At 50.6% G+C, this 20074-nt stretch overlaps 5 protein-coding genes across 5 annotated transcripts; 3 read left to right on the forward strand and 2 right to left on the reverse strand.

Annotated features, from left to right (window-relative positions):
• Positions 1-1068: 1068 nt before the first annotated feature.
• A1O1_03269 (uncharacterized protein) lies at positions 1069-1508 on the reverse strand (the record flags this gene model as incomplete). The annotated part of the gene is made up of 2 exons (XM_007724175.1): positions 1069-1428; positions 1482-1508. The coding sequence occupies 2 exons, from the start codon at positions 1506-1508 to the stop codon at positions 1069-1071; spliced, it is 387 nt and encodes a 128-aa protein (XP_007722365.1).
• A 5774-nt stretch (positions 1509-7282) lies between these two features.
• Positions 7283-10809, forward strand: A1O1_03271 (uncharacterized protein; the record flags this gene model as incomplete). Its single annotated transcript, XM_007724176.1, has 2 exons — positions 7283-8244; positions 8298-10809. The coding sequence occupies 2 exons, from the start codon at positions 7283-7285 to the stop codon at positions 10807-10809; spliced, it is 3474 nt and encodes a 1157-aa protein (XP_007722366.1).
• A 675-nt stretch (positions 10810-11484) lies between these two features.
• A1O1_03272 (uncharacterized protein) lies at positions 11485-12540 on the forward strand (the record flags this gene model as incomplete). The annotated part of the gene is made up of 2 exons (XM_007724177.1): positions 11485-12195; positions 12250-12540. The coding sequence occupies 2 exons, from the start codon at positions 11485-11487 to the stop codon at positions 12538-12540; spliced, it is 1002 nt and encodes a 333-aa protein (XP_007722367.1).
• Positions 12541-12860: 320 nt separating this feature from the next.
• Positions 12861-13901, reverse strand: A1O1_03273 (uncharacterized protein; the record flags this gene model as incomplete). The annotated part of the gene is made up of 1 exon (XM_007724178.1): positions 12861-13901. The coding sequence occupies one exon, from the start codon at positions 13899-13901 to the stop codon at positions 12861-12863; it is 1041 nt and encodes a 346-aa protein (XP_007722368.1).
• Positions 13902-14989: 1088 nt separating this feature from the next.
• A1O1_03274 (uncharacterized protein) lies at positions 14990-17029 on the forward strand (the record flags this gene model as incomplete). The annotated part of the gene is made up of 7 exons (XM_007724179.1): positions 14990-15136; positions 15189-15284; positions 15336-15613; positions 15669-15958; positions 16021-16330; positions 16381-16479; positions 16531-17029. 7 exons carry the CDS (start codon positions 14990-14992, stop codon positions 17027-17029), a joined length of 1719 nt encoding a protein of 572 aa, XP_007722369.1.
• Between the last annotated feature and the right edge of the window lie 3045 nt (positions 17030-20074).

The following is a 20074-nucleotide window of genomic DNA, read 5'->3' on the forward strand; positions in this document are numbered from 1 at the left end:
ATCGGAGTCGAGGGCTATTGCGAGTGACGGTCGGCAAGCATCAAATTCGACGAGGACAATGGCAAAGTCGTTGGGGTTGCCGGGTTTGATGGGCGGAGGAACCAGGTAATCGATGGGTACGGTCACTGCCACCACCTAGGATACTGGCCCAAGGAAAGGGCGACAAAGATCCGAATGGTCTGAAAACTGTTGCAGTTGAAATCCAAGGCAGTACTACAGAACTAGAGTTGCGTACATAGAGGCATCATCCTTGCAGTCCGGCGCCGCCGCAAGCTCGAAGAGACTCGAGGGGGCTTTCCCTGCCAAGCTGCGATGACGATGACGATGATTCAAGTTGTTATTACTTTACCAACAGAGCCTCACGTCTGCCACAAGGGCACGTACTTTTCCAATACCCCCCACGCCGATCTTTGAAGTCGTCCGAATCATCTGCATGCTCTTCCATTGCTATCCCATTCAACTTCTGCCCGCAGGTGAAATCAGCACCTTTCGGACGCCGCCAGCACCACCGTTCCTTCCTAATTGGAACAGATTCTCCGACTCCTGGCAATACAGCAAATGAGTTTACCCTCAGTCAGGGCCTCAGATCATACATTGCAACGTCGAGGGCGCTTGAAGAGCTTGGTTCTGTTTGCTTCCTCGGTGGCGTGCTGGAAGAAAACCATGTGCTCTGGAGAAGACGATGGTTGCGCTGAGAACAGTCATCTGATGGAGAACAGTTGATATCAGGCGGCCTATTGTGGCAATGAAATGTAGGTCTGAGTCTCTCGAACAATTCCGTCCAAGGGCAAGCTGAAGTTCTCTTGAGCTCCTGGGCCATTCGGCTGTTGGGCGGGAAAGACAATCCCGCTCCCGGGCATCTTTGTCCATTGCGGCAACGCAACGTTCGGCTTTTCACACGCGGTCAGCAGCGATGACACTGATCTTCTCTCGACTCACATGCCAGTGACCGCTTGATCTGGCTGTTGGTACCATCGCAACCCACGATGTAATCGGCTACCAATCCAAAGTTCTCCGTTGGTGTCTCAACATGAACTCTGGCCTCTTTGTCGTCCTGCTCAATTGATATCACCTTATGTTGCCACGGAACTTCGGTGTTCGGCCGACCAGGGAAGTGGCGAAGGAGGATGACGTCCAGTTGATCCAGAGGAAGACAGACCATGGGATATTCGATGTCCAGCGGCTTCGAATCCCTGCGATGAAAGTCCCATTAGGATGGCGCTGGCAGACCGCATCAGGATGAATGCCTTTCGCCTTTACTTCCTCCAGCACACCAGCCCGTTCATAAACCGCGGACGGTGCATAATGGGCCGCCCGCGGATTTTTGTCCAGACCAATTGATGCCTCCAAGATCTGCACTTTGATTCCTTCTTCGGCAAGAAGGATACCCAGCAGCAATCCAGAAGGACCAGCACCCACGATAATGATCTGTCGTACGTGTCAAAGTTCGCCTTCAGCAATCACAGTCATGGTTTACAAACCTTCTCGACTGGTGTTAGGGTCCCCATTCTGCTATTTTACGATCAGCTTGTCCAACTGCAGAGAATGAAGCCTTTGTTTCAGTTGGGCCTCGTGTCAGGAACCTGCCGACTTTGTACCACGCCCTTGCAGGATGAATTCGCGGTGGTTTATCCAGCCTTGCAACAACGTTTTCTGTTTGAGCCCCACACAATCGCAGCAGAATACGGGGCACTGTCCTTCATCCAGCCTGTACAGGATCCAGCAATGCATGAGTGGTTTTTAGGTACTTGCCTCCAACAGCGTTTCCAACATGGTGGAAGTTTGGCAGTGTGGACGCTGCCTCGGCGTTGGAGCATAGAGGTTCCATTTGTTCAACATCCCCGCAAGTGAGAAAGATCAGGCACACTCCATTATTCTACATGATCACAGACATCATAAGTCAAGGATGAAGAGTAGGAGAGTACATGCGGCTCCAAGAAGCGGAGGTGTACTTTTTGCTGGTGTTCATTTTGTGGGGTTTGGCGCTTCTCCGCAAGGGAGAAGATCTCAGAGAGGGAAGTGCGGAGTAGGCAACCAAGGCACTGCTGTCACGGGAGATTGTCTTGTACCGTTACAACAGGTCTATGTCCCTGGCGAAAAGAGGTATGACCCTCTCTCTACCTGCCAGGTCGCTCACCCTTGACTGGCCTACGCTCAATACTTGATATCTACAGCTACCCTCCCCTCGTTTTCAATCAAAGCCGCATGTTGAGGGCTTCGGACTTTGATCGAGACATCGAAGGGCGCGAAACGATTCTCCCCCCAATTAACTTGGAAGCTATCAAACGGTTTTCCCTACAGGTTTAGCTGTGCCGACAGCAGGTCAACGCCTCACTTACAGGTACTCCCTCGAAATCGAAACAATACAGCAGCCGCGTCACGACAATTCATACATTAGACTCTCCAACATTATACCCGGAGCATACGCGTCGCCCTGAGTCGTGTTAGTCACGGCGAAACGCACTCCTGGTCAGCTTACCTGGTCCAAAACTCCAATGGCCCTTCAGCACATGATCCAAATCATCGTCGAGGAAACGCTCGGGCCAAAAGCGTTCCGGCTGGTCATGTTCCCTGGGATCCAGTGCTATGCTTCTAGCATTGCATGTGAACAAGGTACCTGCTGGAAACTAGTAGCCTTCATACTCATCGTCCTGGATTAGCAGGTGAGGCACACCAATCTCGGCGAATGGTCGCCACCGGAACGCCTCTTTTACCGTCGCTGTGATGTATTGCAGATCAATTCGGTCATCGAAATTGGGAAGGCGTTCCGCGTTTCTGCCACAGACCTTGTCAAGAGCCTCACCTGCTGTGTGGACCCACCTCTTGTCTTGCACTGCTGCTGCATGACCTGACTGATGGTCATCCTGGACGTGTCACTGCCGGCCTCCATCAGTGAGTCAGTGACCCCAAGGCAAAGTACGTCTGGGTTTGTCCATAATTCTTGGTCGCCGGATCCTTCATCAGACGTGTCGCGAAACAGTCCCTTGCTGTTCCGTCTTTCATTTTCTGTTCCTCTACCCATACTTTTGCGCCATCTCAATACCCCATTGACCTTGCTTCAGTAGTGGCAGCTGGAAAGTGTTGCCAAAGATTGGTACACCCGGTATACTGGGTGGCAGCCTATACTTTCGAACTAACATGATTACTTTCACTCTCTATGTCAATATGAGGGCAATCGACAAGACCACGGTAAGTGTCAGGCATGGAAGCCGGCTTGTAACTGCTGTCGGAGGAAAGCCTTCCATCATGACTATGGCTTTCCCAAGGATTGAGAATGTGACCGACGATATGGTCTCAAGATTTTATGAAACGCCAGCTCTTGACTTTGATATTCTCGACCTCGTACAGGTACTTCTAGTTCTTAGACTGTCCAATACCCTCATGTATTGATGACCCCTGATGTGGGGTTACCCTAGGTGGTCAACCATGGGCATTTCGAGACAATACCATATTCGCAGTCCTGTTCCCCCAAACCTGTAGTCCCTGACCAACCAGGAATGCTGTATACACTGGTAATAAGAGCCAACCACTTGTGGTCTTAAAAGCCATACACTCAACTGTCAAGGTTGGCCTCATCGTCTGAGGGGCAGAACCTCATGAAGAAACGTTGATTGTTTCCCCAGAGTCCCCATGACGTAGCCCCCGCATTACGAGGTCACCCTCCCTCGGAGGCGAAATCTCGCACAAGGGTAGATGCGACAACAGATGAACCCAGTCGTGGAAGTGTGCTTTACAAGCGAGGTCCAGACGAAGGAGACAATACATTGAAAGGTCTATATTTGGTTGTTCTAGTTTTCCCAATAATGTTGGGCATCGAAGATGTTGGTTCATAGTTTGAATATTTTTTGCTAATGCAGATACACTATTTAAGAATAATATTCAGCGACGACCATCACTTACTAGTAACACCGTGCTCAATCCAACCCCACGGCTCTCTACGAACGAATATATCCGCCGTTATGATTCCCATAATCATGCCCATTACTATCAAATGGTGGGTATCCTAACTAGATTTATGTTGACCACCAATCGCGAGAGCAAGCCAGGAAACGAGACCTAATAAGTATCCAATACCCGCAACTGGAATCAAGCCATAATGGCAAACCACGGCCCTCGGAGAATCCAAAAAGACCAAACTTGCGGATGCCAACCCAGGATTTGGAGAGAGATGTCTTTCAATAGCAGTGACATTGGTCGCGAGTTCTTGCTACAGATTCTGGCATCGTGGCGGCAGAAGACCAAAAAAGATCAAAAACCAAAGCAGGACCCGACGTGGTTCGAACACGTGACCTAGAGATATTTGAAGGACACTGCAATCTCTCGCTCTACCACTGAGCTACGGATCCTTGTACGGATGGTTCACCACCATTTTCCAAACGAAAATGGGGAAGATCAAAATAATAACGACCATTAATCAATGTCTGTGGGGTTCTTGGCACCTTCGGAGAAATCAAAAGATGGCACGTGGATGTAGCTTTTCCCTTACGTAAAACAGGCATGCCTAGCACCTGTGGCACCATCATCGTCAGGCCGAGCATCGAATAATGGTTTGCTTTCTTTGTGTTTCAAAGCCTGCTTGTATCTAATGCTGGAAGCAGGTCCAGCCTTTTCTCCATTTGCGAATAACAAAGAAAGCCAGATGGTCCTGGGAGGTGATCTGCCGTGTCGCTTCTACTCTTTTTCAACTAGAGCCCCTTTGCTTCACGTTGGCGAAAGACTCCCATAGGTGCTACCATGGACTATCCAGCCGAAGAAAAGAAACTCCACCATGAGACGGGTCATCGAAGCACCATCCTTTATGCCGAAGAGAACCCCTCAGTAAGTTCGTAAGGTGTAGGAGAATCCCTCCACTGGAACCTCGTTCATCTTGAAAGTGGGTGAAATGTGCGCCTTGGGAAAGATTCTCCCTGGTGTGAGTTGAGGCTCGTCCATGAAAGGCCATGACAGCATTGGAACCAATACCTGCTCATACGCTATGCTTGACAGGATCATCACGCAGTGGTTTCAAGTCTGGAGCCGCTTGAGGTGGGCGAAGACGCGGGTGTTGGCCATAGAAACGACGGTCGCCAGCAGAATTGCTGAAGGCTCGCCTGCACGACATGGCCCGAGCATGTGGCAAGTCTTGTTGCCTATGAGACTGGGGAGCCGGTTTCTCTCAGCAGTCCACAAATCCTGGAAGACACTTGCCATAGCGTGGGGTGGGATATAACTTGCGCAGTCAAGAACGAGGAAGTGTCCAGCGGCATTGACAGGCCAGCAACATATTGGAGGCCCGCAAGGGCACCATCGATCGCCCGGCCCGTATCTAGAATATGACACATACTATTCTTGGAGGGTTTCGTCGTTATGGCCCTTCAGCATTTGTGCTTGTTGATGTTTTTCTCTTGGCCATGACCCTGCTGTGACGGGCAACACGAGGGCTAATTGATAGAGTCTAAAATTGCATGGCTTGACGTGTTGTCAATCGTTTAGGGGCGGATGTGTCTGTCATGACCTGCGGGATGTCAACAAACCCAATTTGACATATTGAATAGGGTTGCGTACGGGTAGGCCCGGTTGGCATGATAACGTAGAAAGGCAAAAGCAAACCTTGTGGTCGAGTGTAGACACTTTCAAAAGGATAGTTCCCAAGGCGAGATGGCTTCAATTCTCCTGATGATAGAGCTCGAAAGTAATCTTTTCTGCTGACGAGCACGAAATCGAAGACACTCAGGGCGGAGAATCTTGTTCAAACAGAAGTGACGCCGGAGGGGCAGAATCAATCTTCCTTCAGAAAATCCAGGTATCTAGATCGATCGAGAAACTAGGGTCAGCAAGGTCATGGACCAAGATTCAGGTCTGTGATGGGTTTGGTTGAAGCTGGTTGGACGAAATATGCTGTTTTGACAACTTCGATCTTTAAAACGTCGACTCCTCATTCGTTGACCTTTGATTTCATCAGCATCGGATATCTGCTTCTGACAGAAGTGAAAGCTGCTAATGCGGAGGATTTGCCATCACGAGCATCAGTGTTCATGTTGACATAGGAAAGTGACAACATCGGAACCTCGGGTTCCTTGTTTGTACTTTAGGGGGCAAGAACGCTTGGGGCGCCCGAGTGACGTCGAATTAAACCTCCCATCGCCTTTCCGCCAACCACTTCCCCAATGTTTCTTTCCAACACTATTTTGACGTCTATTAGACGTCTGACACCACCTTCATTGCTATGCTGCCACCCACAATCTGTCCACTTCTTGACCTGCACCCCGGGTTGGGCAAAAGTCCCAATCTTAGCGAAACGCCAACATCAGATCTCCTTCGGCAATCTGGGACACGAGATGTCTGCATGTTTCCCCCCACGATCAATCCGACGAGAGCTGATATGTGAGGAAATAATGGTGGCACAGAGGAAGAGTGGCAGCAGACAAGGCCCAGGGAAGAGGAAGAAAACGAGTGACGCAGAAATATTGCAAGGATCTCACTCTGTACAAATGTCCCCTTTCCCTGCCTTTACAGGGATGTTAGATGATCAAAACAACAACATTTCTCAACAAGAGTCTTTCTGCAGAAACTTTCCAGACCCGTCAACGGTCAGCCTCGTGTTTGGCTACCGATAGCACCTTTGATGAATGACACAGGGCGATCTCTGACCATATTCCGACTCCATTCCTCCCAGCGATCCTCCCCTGCTCAAGAGATCAATGTCCACAATAGCCGATCCCCCGAAACAGAATGCAAACTAATTCGCACATTCTGCTGACGGCTGTGCCCTAGCGTCCTTTCACCTCTGCCTTGGCATTAGCAATGGTCAAGGCAGGCGTGCACACCATCAACGACGTCCACACCCTTGCCTAGCCTGATGAGGGCACAACAGTGAAATGTTACGAGGTCCTCTTTGGCATGTCACTGTTCTGCGTGGCGACAGCCGCTCCTTCGTCAAGGTCATAGCTTGGAACATGGAGATTAAACTCAACTCGACAGGTGAGGGCGATGTGGTTCTCTACAGGCATTGGGCCCCAGTTGGAACATCTTGGGGATAGCCAACTGCTTGGACATGGTTGAGTGTCGTGCAAAGTATCCAATCTCATCTTCACGAAGCCCCCTGTCGATTTGGTTGGCCTTCAGAGCTGCTTTGGCCACGTCGAGGGGAGCCTTCTTCCCGTGGGATGTTCTATAAAGTATCCCTCGCACGACCAACTTACTTCCATCCTCCAACCAGTTTGTTGCTCATTCAGCACAGTCATTCTTTCAGTCATTTTTTTTGTTCCGTTGGTCTCTGACCCGAAGTCACTCTTTTTCCAACATGTTGCTCCCATATTCGACGGCTGTTCAGGCGGCATTGGCCTTGCTGATGGCCGATATTGTCTTTGGGGATTCGTTGACGATAATCGATCCTTGCCCAGGCGCCGACCAGCTCTCTCTGACACCAATCACTGTCACCTCTCAGTATCAACCTATCTCAACATGTCAACCCACAACTGCCTGTATCAAGGGGAAGTGCTCCACCAGTTACCCTTTCACTACCTATCCTTGGGTCTCTACAGTGGTCCCATATGCTTGGAATGGAACGACTTCCCAGAAAACTACAGTGACCGCTACTGAACAGCCATTGAGAGTTTCTGAATATCTCGAAACCATCACCAAGGTCACAGCCGCTCCTACCGCTGACAAGCGTAGCTGGGTTGATTGGGCGCACAGCAAGCATGAAGAGGAGGAGATTACCGTTTACGAAACCGTAACTCGACGTGCTATGGTACCGTACAAAGAAGCTGGTCCATTGTGTGTCCCAGGATGGGAAGGCAGTGGTCTTTGCGAAAAATGCGAGAAACAATCGGATGGCAGCCGTTCCCAGCTTCTGGATGTTGTTGAGTGTCGTTCCGGTGTCAGTGGTTCTGGCAAGCATTGGAAAAAGTGTTCTGAATGGTATGAAACCGTTATTGAACGACCGGCACCAACATCAACCGTCACTGCCAGCGCTCTATGCTCGAGCAATGGCAAGATCACCGCCGCCGGTACATACACCTGGACCTTTCCTCAAGTTGCTCCACCAGTCACGATCACCGCTCCTGCTAGGACCGTCACTGTTACCGTCCATGGTCTAGAGACTGTCGAGGTCCAGCCAGAGATGGTCTACACTATTCCAGGCAAGTCATGGGATGCTTGCGTCACAAGATCATATTCTGGTCCTACCACTTTCAGTTTCAACATTGAAATCACAAAAGTGATCATCTTCAACATCCCTCATGCGACCCATCCTGCGAAAAGGTATGCCACATTTCTTGTTGAATCAAAGACGTATCTCGCTGATATTCGTATAGTTCCCACGTTCTTGCCATCCCTACTGGATCTCCTGACCAGTCGGGCAGCGATTGGTGGCCCTTGCCAGATAATGACAACAATGGCAATGCCTATTACGGAGGTGGCAATGGCTGGATGGATTGGAGTCCTGCCGCTGGAGCAGCTTCAGCTGGTGCAGACACCGGCCCGGTTGGGTTTACAACGTCGGCTTCCACCAACAGCGATGGCGTCGGTGCCATCATGCAGACTACCAGCGGCTCGAGCACATTCCTTGGTACTGGAGACACTGGCCCTATCGGCTTTCCTGCATCCGCCACAAGCAGCTCGTCTACATCAATGGGCATGCAGGTTGGTAACATCGGTGGTTCTTTATCCAGCACCTCCTATTCTACCGGTTTCACTGCGTCATCCTCATCCACACCAGGGGGTGGGGACACTGGCCCTATCGGTGCTTCTATCTCTCTTGGCGCGTCTATCTCTCTCGGCGCTTCTATCTCTCTCGGTCTTTCTCTCTCTGGCTCACCCACGTCTGGTGGAGGTCTTGGACCTATTGGTGGAAGTATGACGACCGGCTTTTCCACGACTGGCACTGCCGGCCTTGGTCCTATCGGTGGCTCTCTGACTTCCAGCTCTTCATCAACTGGCGGTGACGCTGTCGGTCCTATTGGTGGGAGTCTGACGACGAGCTTTTCCTCTACTGGCACTGGCGTGGTTGGTCCAATTGGTGGAAGTATCACATCCGGGGGCGGTTTTCCTGGCGATAATGGGAATTTTGGTGGGAGTCGGTCGTCGGGATTTTCGACAACTGGCACTGGCGTTGTCGGTCCTATCGGTGGGAGTCTGACGACGAGCTTTTCCTCAACTGGCACTGGCGAGGCCGATGGAGGTGGAAGTATCGCAGGCTTTCCGACAGGTGGCACTGACAGTGTCGGTCCTATCGGTGGAAGTCTCACATCCGGCATTTCGACAACTGGCAGTGGCATTGTCATTTCTATTGGTGGAAGTGTCTCTTCTGGCTTTTCGACAACTGGCAGTGACGTTGTCGGTCCTATCGGTGGAAGTCTCACATCCGGCTTTTCGACAACCGGCACTGGAATTGTCATCTCTATCGGTGGAAGTCCAACACCTGGCTTTTCGACAACCGGCACTGGCATCGTTGGACCCATCGGTGGTGGTTCCAGTACGACATCCTTTTCCGGTCTTGGTCCGATCGGTGGATCTGCTACGAGCACATCATCTGGCCCGGCCACCACCACGCCCTCAACTGGTCCTATCTGCAATCTGAATGCCAACATTTGCCTTGACTCTCAGCTCATCACAGCGAATGTCGTCTCCACAGTGACTTGCCCTCTTCTTGGCGGTCTCCTTTGCACCGTCAATGACTTGTTGACTCTGGTCCCCACATTGCTCGGTGGCAGCCCAAATGTCTTGTCCGTTTTGGTTGGAAATAATGAGCTCCTCGGATTGTCCATTACTCCCGAACAAGTCGCTGCTGCTGTCAATGCTGGAGAGCTAAATGGAGTCTGTGGTCTGCTGGGTCCGGTTAGTGTGATTGTCAACGATCCTACGTGCCCAATCAACCCAAGTACGTCGACTACCTCGAGGACAAGTGTGGCCAGCTCGTTCTTCACCTCCACTTTGACTTCAAACACGCCGGGAACGACTACAGCATCAACCAGATCCTCCTTGACTTCATCCACCCCAGGCACAACTTTTATTTTGACACCCACAACACTGGGAACTACTGTGAGATCGACCACATCATCTGCTCCTGCAACAACGACAACATCTTTGGCACCTATCTGCAACCTCAACGCCAATATCTGTCTAAATTCTCAACTGATCACTGCAAATGTTGTTGCCACCCAGACATGTCCTCTAGCCGGTGGCCTTCTTTGCAGTGTCAACGACCTGTTGAACCTTGTGCCTGCTCTCTTGGGATCAAATCCTAACGTACTGTCGGTCTTGGTCGAAGACAACCAGATTGTGGGCTTGAGTATCACTCCAGAACAGGTGCAAGCTGCAATCAACGCTGGACAGTTGAACGGTGTCTGTTCAGTTCTTCAAGAAACAACGGTCACGCTTTATGATCCCACATGTCCCAACAACCCTGTCACCACTTCTTCAACCACGTCGGTCTTGGCTACCACTACCATAAGCGCTGTCACTACCACCACAGCCGCTGCTCTCCAATGCGGTACTGCCGTTACCCTCTGTGCCGGTCAAACCCTTGCAGATGTTGGCCTCTCCCAGGTCACTTGTGGCGTTTCTGGAGTTCTTTGCGACCTGACTCAAGTTCTACAATCGGTTACGAATGCATGTGCGGGTAACTGTGCCGTTATCGGTCGAACTGGTACTCTTGGTGTTGACCTTGAAGGTTTGGTCGGTGTGACTGACATTCAGGCCATTCAGGCCGCTGTTGGTGCCATTCCTAACTGCCAGCCGGGAGGACCAACATTGACCCTCAGCGAACCTGGATGTAACGGCAGCTTGTTCAGGCGTTCTCCCAAGTCAAGGCCCCGACGTTACTGAATGCGTCGCGATGTATGACCTTTTTGCAACTTCAATTCTTCAAATATGCGATTTCATGGAGGATTACTAGACCTTAATGTTCAGGAACGGTATATTTTATAGCATCACAATTGGACATTTTCAAGACAAGCAAGATCGTCTAAGTCAGTTTCTCGTCGAGGAGGTTGAGTCGCAGGAGGTACATGCTCCGGCTAGCCACGATAGGGAAGGCTGGACTGCCGTGGTATGAAATGGTGTCCCTGAACCGACTCATCTCCAGGATTGTGGGTACTGGGCCCCTTCAGGTGATTGATGGCTGGAGCTATACCTTGGGACGCCCTGCATGGGTTGGGACAAGTTATAAACCCTGTCCCCGGACTAAGCTTATCGTTGCCCCAACTCCTCCACTTGTTCCTCCATCCCAGCGAAGTTTATCACACCAAGTATATCAAGCCCTACTGTGATTGGTCGGACAGATGCGGCCGAATTGGTGCGAGGCCTCAACGGCGTTTCACCAGCGATCGACGCGACACATCACAATTGTGCGTCTTTACGCTTGCACAACTTGGTCGTGCTAGTCGAAAGATCCGTTTCACCATTTGCATCTATAAAGTCGAGCCTGGCTACGTTGGTCTCCCTCGAAAGCCAGCAATAAAACCACACCGACGTCAACCAGAAGACCAACAGCATTTCAACATGGTTTCTGCTCTTCGGACCTTCTGGTCCCAGTCTTTCTTCCTCCCCCCTCCGCCTCTAACCGAGCAGAACCTTCCCGACCAAAGCGGTAAAGTCTTTCTGATTACCGGCGCCAACAGTGGTGTTGGCTATGAAGTCAGTCGGATTCTCTACGCACATAATGCCAAAGTGTACGTAGGTGCACGCTCCGAGTCCAAAGGGAAAGAGGCCATAGCCTCGATGGAGAAGCAGCACCCCGAATCCAAAGGCAAACTTGAATTCTTGTCACTCGACTTGTCCGACTTGAGCACAATCAAAGCAAGCGTCCAAGACTTCTTGCAGCGAGAAGAAAAACTGCATTGGTTGAACAACAACGCTGGTGTCATGACACCGCCTCCTGGCTCCAAAGGCGCACAAGGCATCGATTTGTCTTATCAGACCAATATCCTTGGCCCCTTCTTGTTGACGAAATTGTTGCTCCCCATTCTCAAACGTACTGCCGAGGCTGAACCCACGAGCAATGGGGCTGTCCGTGTCAGCTGGGCGAGCAGTCTGGCATTGTTCGTGGAAAGCCCTCCAGGTGGAGTGAAATGGAAGACTCAGAATCAAGAAGTGACTCTGGACGACTCGATCGGCTTGAGAGGGATATATAGTTCCAGCAAAGCCGCAAACTTCTTGCTCGCCAATGAGTTTGCCAAGCGGTTCGGAGAGGCAGATGGTGTGCTGCACAATGTCAGTGTACACAATCTTTCCAGCCCAGAGCCTGTACTAACACATATATGACAGACCTACAATCCAGGCAACCTCCGCACCAACCTAACTCGCCATATGGGTGCTATTGCAAGCTGGCTAGCAAGCGTCCTCCTTCTTCATCCCACTATATTGGGCGCCTACACCGAGCTATATGCTGGACTTTCACCAGACCTCAAGCTTGCCGACAATCAGGGGGCCTTCATCGCTCCCTGGGGCCGTCAAATTAGCGTCAGACAGGATGTTCAAGATGAGGTGTCTAAAGAAGGTGGCAATGCGGAGAAGCTGTTCGATTGGTGTGACAGAGTGACCGGAAAGTTTGCCTGATATTGCGGAGTCTGGGATCGAGGGTCTGAATGCACGTGAGCGTAGTTAATCCACATATGAGCGTCAATATTGGTTGGATTGTGTCCCATTTTCAGGGTCATAACTAGAATTGCTGAATTGATTCGAAGGGGAACGCTGATGAGCGCATCCCCTGACCAGATACGGTGCTATTACAGCACACTTTCCCTTCCATGTGATATTATCGCAGAGTCATATCCGATTTTGCAGTTTCTGAGTGTATGGAGGAAGCTCCAACTGTCCGGATGCTGAAATTTGACCGCCCAAGACTATATATTGTGTTTATGTGATTGTGATTCAATTCAATCAATAGGGTCTGAGACTCTGATCACAATCTTTCCAAAGCTCGAAGGATCAGCTCTCCTTCGATGCGCGCTAGCAATATCCTCAAGCGTGTACGTCGAGTCAATGGGCATCTTATATTTGCCTTGTTCAAAACCTGTAACCCAGTCCTGCACCATTGCTGTCGTTCGCGGCGTAGCTACCACTCCACCGATGGTGAGGCGGACAGTGGGTGGAATCAATTCCATCGGGTGAGGGTAGCCGGGAACAGAACGGTCCTCACGTAATTTCTCTTTGATCGAGGTCGCTTGGTCGTTCAGTAAGCCGGTCAGACAGGCAATGCCAAAGGGGCGGACACATTTGATCGATTCGCTTAGGCCACCGACGCCCAGCATCTCCACTGCTAAGTCGACACCCTCGTGGGCGTAGCTGCGGACTGCATTTTCCAGATTGCCATCGTCCAGGACGACATGGTGAACTCCATGGTCCTGCAGTCCTTTGATTTTGTCCGGGTTCCGTGTCGTTGAAATCACCGTCGCCCCTTGCGCTATAGCCAACGTTGCGATCGCAAGGCCGACTCCACTGGTGCCTCCGCGAATCAATAACGTCTTGCCATTCATCTCACCAAGGGCATGAATGGTTCCAGAAGCTGTCGTGAATGATCCTGCGATGGCTACCAGCGCCGTAGAGGGTAGCGTAGAATCAATTGGGAAGGCATCGGCACTGTCGACAATAATGTAGTCTGCCCAAGCTCCATCTCTGGTGTATCCATAGCCACCGTATGCTCCTAATATTCTTGAACCGATCCGTTCTTCGGCACCAGGGGCCGCCACAACGGTTCCAATAAAGTCGTTCCCTAGGACAAGGGGGAGTTTTGCCGTTGATACACCTTCACGGCTTGCAAGTTCAGACGTTATAACTGTCGTGGCATGCACTTTGACTAGTACCTGGCCAGGACGAGGCTGTGGCACCGCGACTGTCGACACTTTCAAGATATCCTCACCACCAGGATCCTTGATCACAACAGCCCTCATCGTATCTGGAATGATTGGAGCCCCCATGGCTGCTCTGGCAGTTGTCGCTGCAGGAGTTCCGATCACCTGAAATTACTGAATTGTGAGGTGAAGACGCAGAGACTTTTCGGTATTCTCTTGGAAGGATTACCGACTAGCCATGTATAGCATCGCGCACTAATAATGGTGCGGTCGATATAGCAAATCTGAAGCTTCTTTCTGATTTAGTTTTTCAAGGGACAGATCAACACTATAGATCCGACTTCGGTAGCCTCCGATGGCGACGACATGTACCTATCGACGACTGGTATAGCGGGCCGCTCTCACCGTCGGAAATGAAAATGACATCGAGGCCCCCCGCGGACCATGATAAATGCGTAACTTCAATTGTGATTGGCAGCGGGACTTCTTGGCACATAGTGGAGGACCCGGAAGTGGAAGGAGAGATGCCAAGCTCACCAAGCTACATTTGGACTTTACCGAATCGCCAACGTGTATTTTCCCTCGCTCTACTCCTATCGTGCAGAACATGGTTGAGGTTTAATACCCACACCCCAGCCTTGTAGTTGATAAGCAGTTTACTGAAAGCCAATCGACAGTAGCAACCTCCTTCAAGAGGTATTACCGAGTAGGCGACCTCCGATGATATCCACCTGGCACTGCCTTCACAATGGATAGAGTGCGCACATGTCCCGCTGCTCTGGATATGACCATACCGGAAAGGCGATCGCGCAGCTTCGATGGTCAACGAATTGCATAATTGAAGTCGTCCTTATCTCGTGGGTCCAGTTGGATACCCAGATTCTGAGTCGGGGCTCCGGATCATGCGCAATTGACTAGAATGACGGGCCGACGTAGGAACCTGGTGATGGGAGAGAGGGGTCAGTATTTCGGACTCGGGTTATGGGTCAGGATATTCGGCCTTACTACGGCTCCAGTCTGAGCTTCAGCTACTGTTGGTCGACTACAGTCTAGATCCGATCCATAACCAGTGTCGGGACCATCACTACCCGCGTGTCTCGTATATATCTTCACCTATATCTCTCACATCTCGCTGTCGCTCTGGCAGAATCCCTGTCTCTATATCGGTCCTCCACAAGCTTCCTCTGTACAACCATCAGTTCAACGAAAACAGTATGGAGGCTTGCTCCCAATACGTGAGCCGGAAGGCGGCAAGCGCTCAAAAACATCTCACAAGTATCGACGCATGGAAGTTAGAGAAAACCCCCAGCGCCTTTACGCCCGAGGGTCAGGCATCCAATTATGACATGGAACCTGTGCCGGTAAGCAAACTCATATTGGGGTCATATTGTTCATGGCTGATTACTGTCGTAGAGAGAACTCTGGACATGGTCGACGTCGACTTTCATCGCATACTGGATGTCAGATCTCTTGGGTGTGACCGGCTGGACCACAGTGTCTTCGTTCATGGTATGAGCAATTTCTGCTACTTTGCTCCCAAAGCTGATTTTTCCTTTTCAGGTACTTGGTCTGAATTGGTGGGAATCCGTCCTCGCCGTTTTTGTCGGCGGTGTTGCTCTCGGTGTTGTTCTGTCGGTCAACGCGCTCATCGGTGCACGTCTTCACACGCCGTTCGCCATCACTGCCCGTTCGGTCTACGGATATTACTTCAGCTATTTCCCCGTCGTCTCCCGCATGATCATTGGATGGTTTTGGTTTTCAATCAATACGTATCAAGGGGGCCTAGGAGTTGGACAGCTCATTCAGGCCATCTGGCCTTCCTACGCGAGACTTCCAAAGTAAGTATTCTACGTGGCACACGGAAGAACGAACCAGGCTAACTATGGATCGCAGCCACCTTTCACCCAGCTCCGGATTGACGTCCTACTCCTTTCTCAACTTCTTCCTATTCTGGGTGGTTCAGTTGCCTTTCATCTTCATTCACCCGTCTCGACTACGGCCGCTCTTTTTGGCGAAGAATATTGCTGTACCTATAACCGCCATTGCCACCATGGCTTGGGCGGTACATCGTGCAGGTGGCCAAGCCAGTGAGATCCTGGCAGCCAAACCCACCATGTCTGGCTTGCCCATGTGGTTTGCATTCATGAGCGCTGTGACCTCGTCAATGGGCTCCTTGTCAACAAGTAAGATTTTCCGTCTCCAGTCCAAGCAGGAGATTGGACCTGACTCTAATACTTCCTCACAGTGGCTTGCAATATTGGTGATTTCTCGAGATACAGCAAAAAGCCGGCTGGCGCCTATTTACAGATCGTCATAATGCCCGTCACTTGGAGCTTGATCTCAGTGATTGGCGCCATTGGTTCTCAATGCACCTCGGTCATGTATGGTCAAATCCTATGGCAACCTTTCGACATCATCGCCAAATGGCAGAGCAGTCCGGGAGGTCGAGCAGCCGCCTTCTTCGCCTCGATCGCGTGGATTATCGGCAACATTGGGTCAAATATTACGGCCAACTCCATCTCCGCTGCTAATGACCTGACGACGCTTTTCCCGAAGTGAGCTATTAGTCTTCTCTTGAAGCCACCAAGGCTGACTTGTTTCGCAGATATATCAACATCTACCGTGGCCAGTGGGTGGCTGCCACCATCGGAGTATTTGGATTTGCTCCCTGGAAAGTGCTCGAAAGTGCAAGCAATCTACTATCGTCAGTTTTTCATCCATCCCGCGATTTTCTCGTCGCTAATCATTGTTACAGATTCATGAACTCGTACTCGATCATTCTCGCACCAATGGCCGCAATCCTTAGCGCAGATTACGTCTTTGTCAAGAAATCCAAGATCGACGTCCCGGAGCTGTACAATAGAGCCCGTGGCATTTACCGTTTCAAAGGGGGCTTTAACTGGAGAGCTGCAGTGGCCCTTGTCTGTGCCATTGGGCCCAACATGCCCGGCATGGTCAACGCAATCAACCCGGCTGTCAAGATCGGAGGTGCCAAGTATGTCTACGCCATTGCCGACATCTTTGGCATGACCGTCGGCGCCAGTGTGCATGTGGCACTTTCCAAAATGTTCCCTGATAAACGCTCAGTCATCGATTACAACCTCACAGCTGAAGCTGCTCTATTGCAACACGGCGCCGCAACGGAACTTGATAAGGACCTGGATGGCGATCTTGAATTCTCCCTGGAGGCCGAAAAGGGACTGTCAGAGAAGGATAAAATGCACGATGCCGAGTCATTTACGTCTGCAGCCTAATCTACACCGCAGAATTCACAATAGGAAATTACGAGGGAATGTTTTGGGAACGTGATCGAGATGATAGATGGTGGATATGTCGACTTTTGTTATAGACCTGGGGTAGACAAGTCAAAAAGTGTTCAACGACTGAGATTTCCTCTCAACTTACGGGAGTTATAGCAATTCAAAGTGCTTAGACACTGTTAGCTACGTGCCTTATGTCAAGGTTGTGATTTCTAGACGTTTTCTAACGACTTTTCACTTGAACGGGGACATATAAAGCCTCGTGCGGTATCTTATGAAGAAAAGGTTTCAACTGAATAATCGATGCTATCTCCCTTCCATAGGGGTTCTCTCTGCTGGGATATGCAAACAGTCCTTCTCGAGACGGGTTGAACCCCCTGACGCAGTAGTCGTCTCGACCGGCTGGCTCACGAACTTTGAAGTAAGGTGACCATGCCCACACTCACCAAACAGTTGAGGAAAAGATGAACGAGTGACAGCCATCAGGTCCAGAATCAGAGATATGAATCGGGCGCCTGTCCTCAGAAGTCTCATTTCTGCGATCGTTGCCGGCCGGAAACTTGTCCACAACCAAACCGGGCTACCTCAGGCACACGGGAATGATAGGCAGAAATCCTTTCAAGCATCGGCCGGCCCCGGTCAGATGTCCTAGTCCTCTTGATAGGAGAGCGCCGTCTGTCCTAAAAATGTCGCCATTGAGGGTTTTGCTGCTCGGAGGCTAGCTTTTAGCTCCGCTATGTGATGGATGCTGCTGATCGTGCTTGTCATGATATCACCAACGATCGCTCACCATACAGCCGTGGTACTACTATAGAGACCGTGCATTTTTCTTTTGTTGAGGCACTTCTTGGGCGATATGAACAAGTTGGGACAGGAAGGTTGACAGTCTGTCAATGTCATGATTGAATCAGTAAACCACGACAACCGCAGTTCCGATGGTGATGTCCTCACTCTTGTGTACTCTTGGAAGGCCAGGGATGTAGTACTTGCACGTCAATGGCGTCCAGGTAGAAATATGCCATTATGATCGCGACCTGCTTCAGGGAAGAGGAAAGGACAGTGCGAAATGATCGTTCACATCGGTATGAAGTCTGACAAAGCCGGCAAGGTGGTGGAGAACATTAGACGCCGATGAGCCTGGGATCCGGGCGTAGCAATTCCCTCGACCGAGATATGACACTGGCAGGTCGGCTGCTGCTGCAGGATTTGGTGGAAAGCACGGTACTGTCGAAACCGCACCAAAGATCGTGTGGCTTGATATGAATATTGCCGCCAGCCTAGGAACCCGGCTATATACGAGAATAAGTAATTTACAAGTGTCTTTAATGATGTGTCTTTAATGATGTGTCTTTAATGATGTGTCTTTAATGATGTGTTGTTGGCCCAATGATTGTCTTGTATTGTGTGGCCCGCCAGATTCCAAGCCATTGCCCTCTCACCTCTGTCAGGGGGCTGTACTTTTGCAAAGAGACCAAGGCCCAAATGGATATCTTGTGGTGATACAATGCTGGGGGACGCCCGCGAGCAAGGGCACCGGCCATCGGTTGACGTCGATGAGGCCATCAGCGGACAGGATCTCAACATGGTCGCGGACTTTGTCAAGAATGCCATCCAGCCAATCACTGAAGCAAGCATCTTTCGAATTGTAGGAGTTATGATGGCCTCAGTCGTCAGAGGAGGGTCGACTGACCAACACTCCACCGACACAACAGTGTCAAGGAAGCCTTCCGAAGACGTTGAGGCTGCGGGTTTAGGCCTGACGGGTGCCGCGGGTGGAGGAATAGCATCCGAGGACAGCATGTTCAGATCGTCGACTGTCATCTGTTAGCATGATTCATTCGCAGATCGGATGTGAGGATGATATTTGCATACCGATGACCACAATCTTCAAATGGACAAGGTCTCTGGCCACCTCCCGCTGGATCTTTCTCTTGCTCTTTGCCTTAATTTGTCCCTGAAGGCAATGGTAGACAAAGTTGCATGCATGCAAGATGCGGGTGACATCGGTTTTCAACTCGGTTCTCGTGGAGTACTGGGGTTTGACGAAAGGTTTGGCCATGTGGAACGCAGCACTTTTGCATCTGATGTAGGCTGGGAACACATCAGTGAATGCAAAGTGAGAGGAATTGGAATGCACATACCGCTGGTGTCCTTGTGAGCTATTGCAGCTGATTCGGCCTTGGACCTTTTCGAGACTGACTTGGGAGCTCGTTGGGACGGATTCAAGTTTGACAGGAGGGAGAGGAGGTCGACAGACCCTGTGACCGGCCAAAGCTGAACGAGGAAAAGAAGGATTTCATTTCTGAATTGATGGAGATGGTCAACAAAGAGTGCAAAGTACAGAAAATAGGCGGGAAGTATATGGGTTGGAAGATTGGTGAGAAGATTGGAGAGTTTGGAATGAAAGAGGACAATGCGAGGAATCAGACATCAAGAGCATCTTGGCTGAGGTGAAGATGGGAAGGAACCTGAGGTATGGTGTCGGAAGGGGGGTTTTGCAGTCACCAGAAGCTCTTGACTCTGGTTATGAGAGTAGTATCTCAGGCAGCCACTTCCCTTGCAAATCGTCTTTCGCCCATCGAGTTTCAAATTCTTACATGTACTTGACGTGCCCCCTTAGTGCATGGATATTCAATATTTTCTGGTTATGAGTCCTCCTCTCGCTGATTTCTGCAACACGAGTGAAGAGACCGACTGTCTTGGCCTCGCGAAAATTCCCAGACTACACCCTCTTCCAACGTCCAGACCCCCAGAGCTTGTCGCACGCATCTCGAAATACAGCTAAGGTGTGGTCAAGGGCACACGTTTGGGAAGTCGAAAATTGCATGGTTGTTTTACTGAGGGCTGTTGGCACAAGGCTCTCCACAATTCTCCACGGGCCATATCACCCTTGTCTGCCGTTGTCCATTCAGAAACCCCCTCGGTAATCAGATTGGGGAATCGAATTTCCTTTGTCGTGATGGATCGAACAATCCCCCGAAAATACCAAGGAACTATTTCGCTCCTGCGGGTTCTTTCCACTGCCATAGTACACTGTTT

The sequence above is a fragment of the Capronia coronata genome (assembly GCF_000585585.1).
Source record: "Capronia coronata CBS 617.96 chromosome Unknown acBCG-supercont1.2, whole genome shotgun sequence".
Classification (NCBI taxonomy): domain Eukaryota; kingdom Fungi; phylum Ascomycota; class Eurotiomycetes; order Chaetothyriales; family Herpotrichiellaceae; genus Capronia; species Capronia coronata.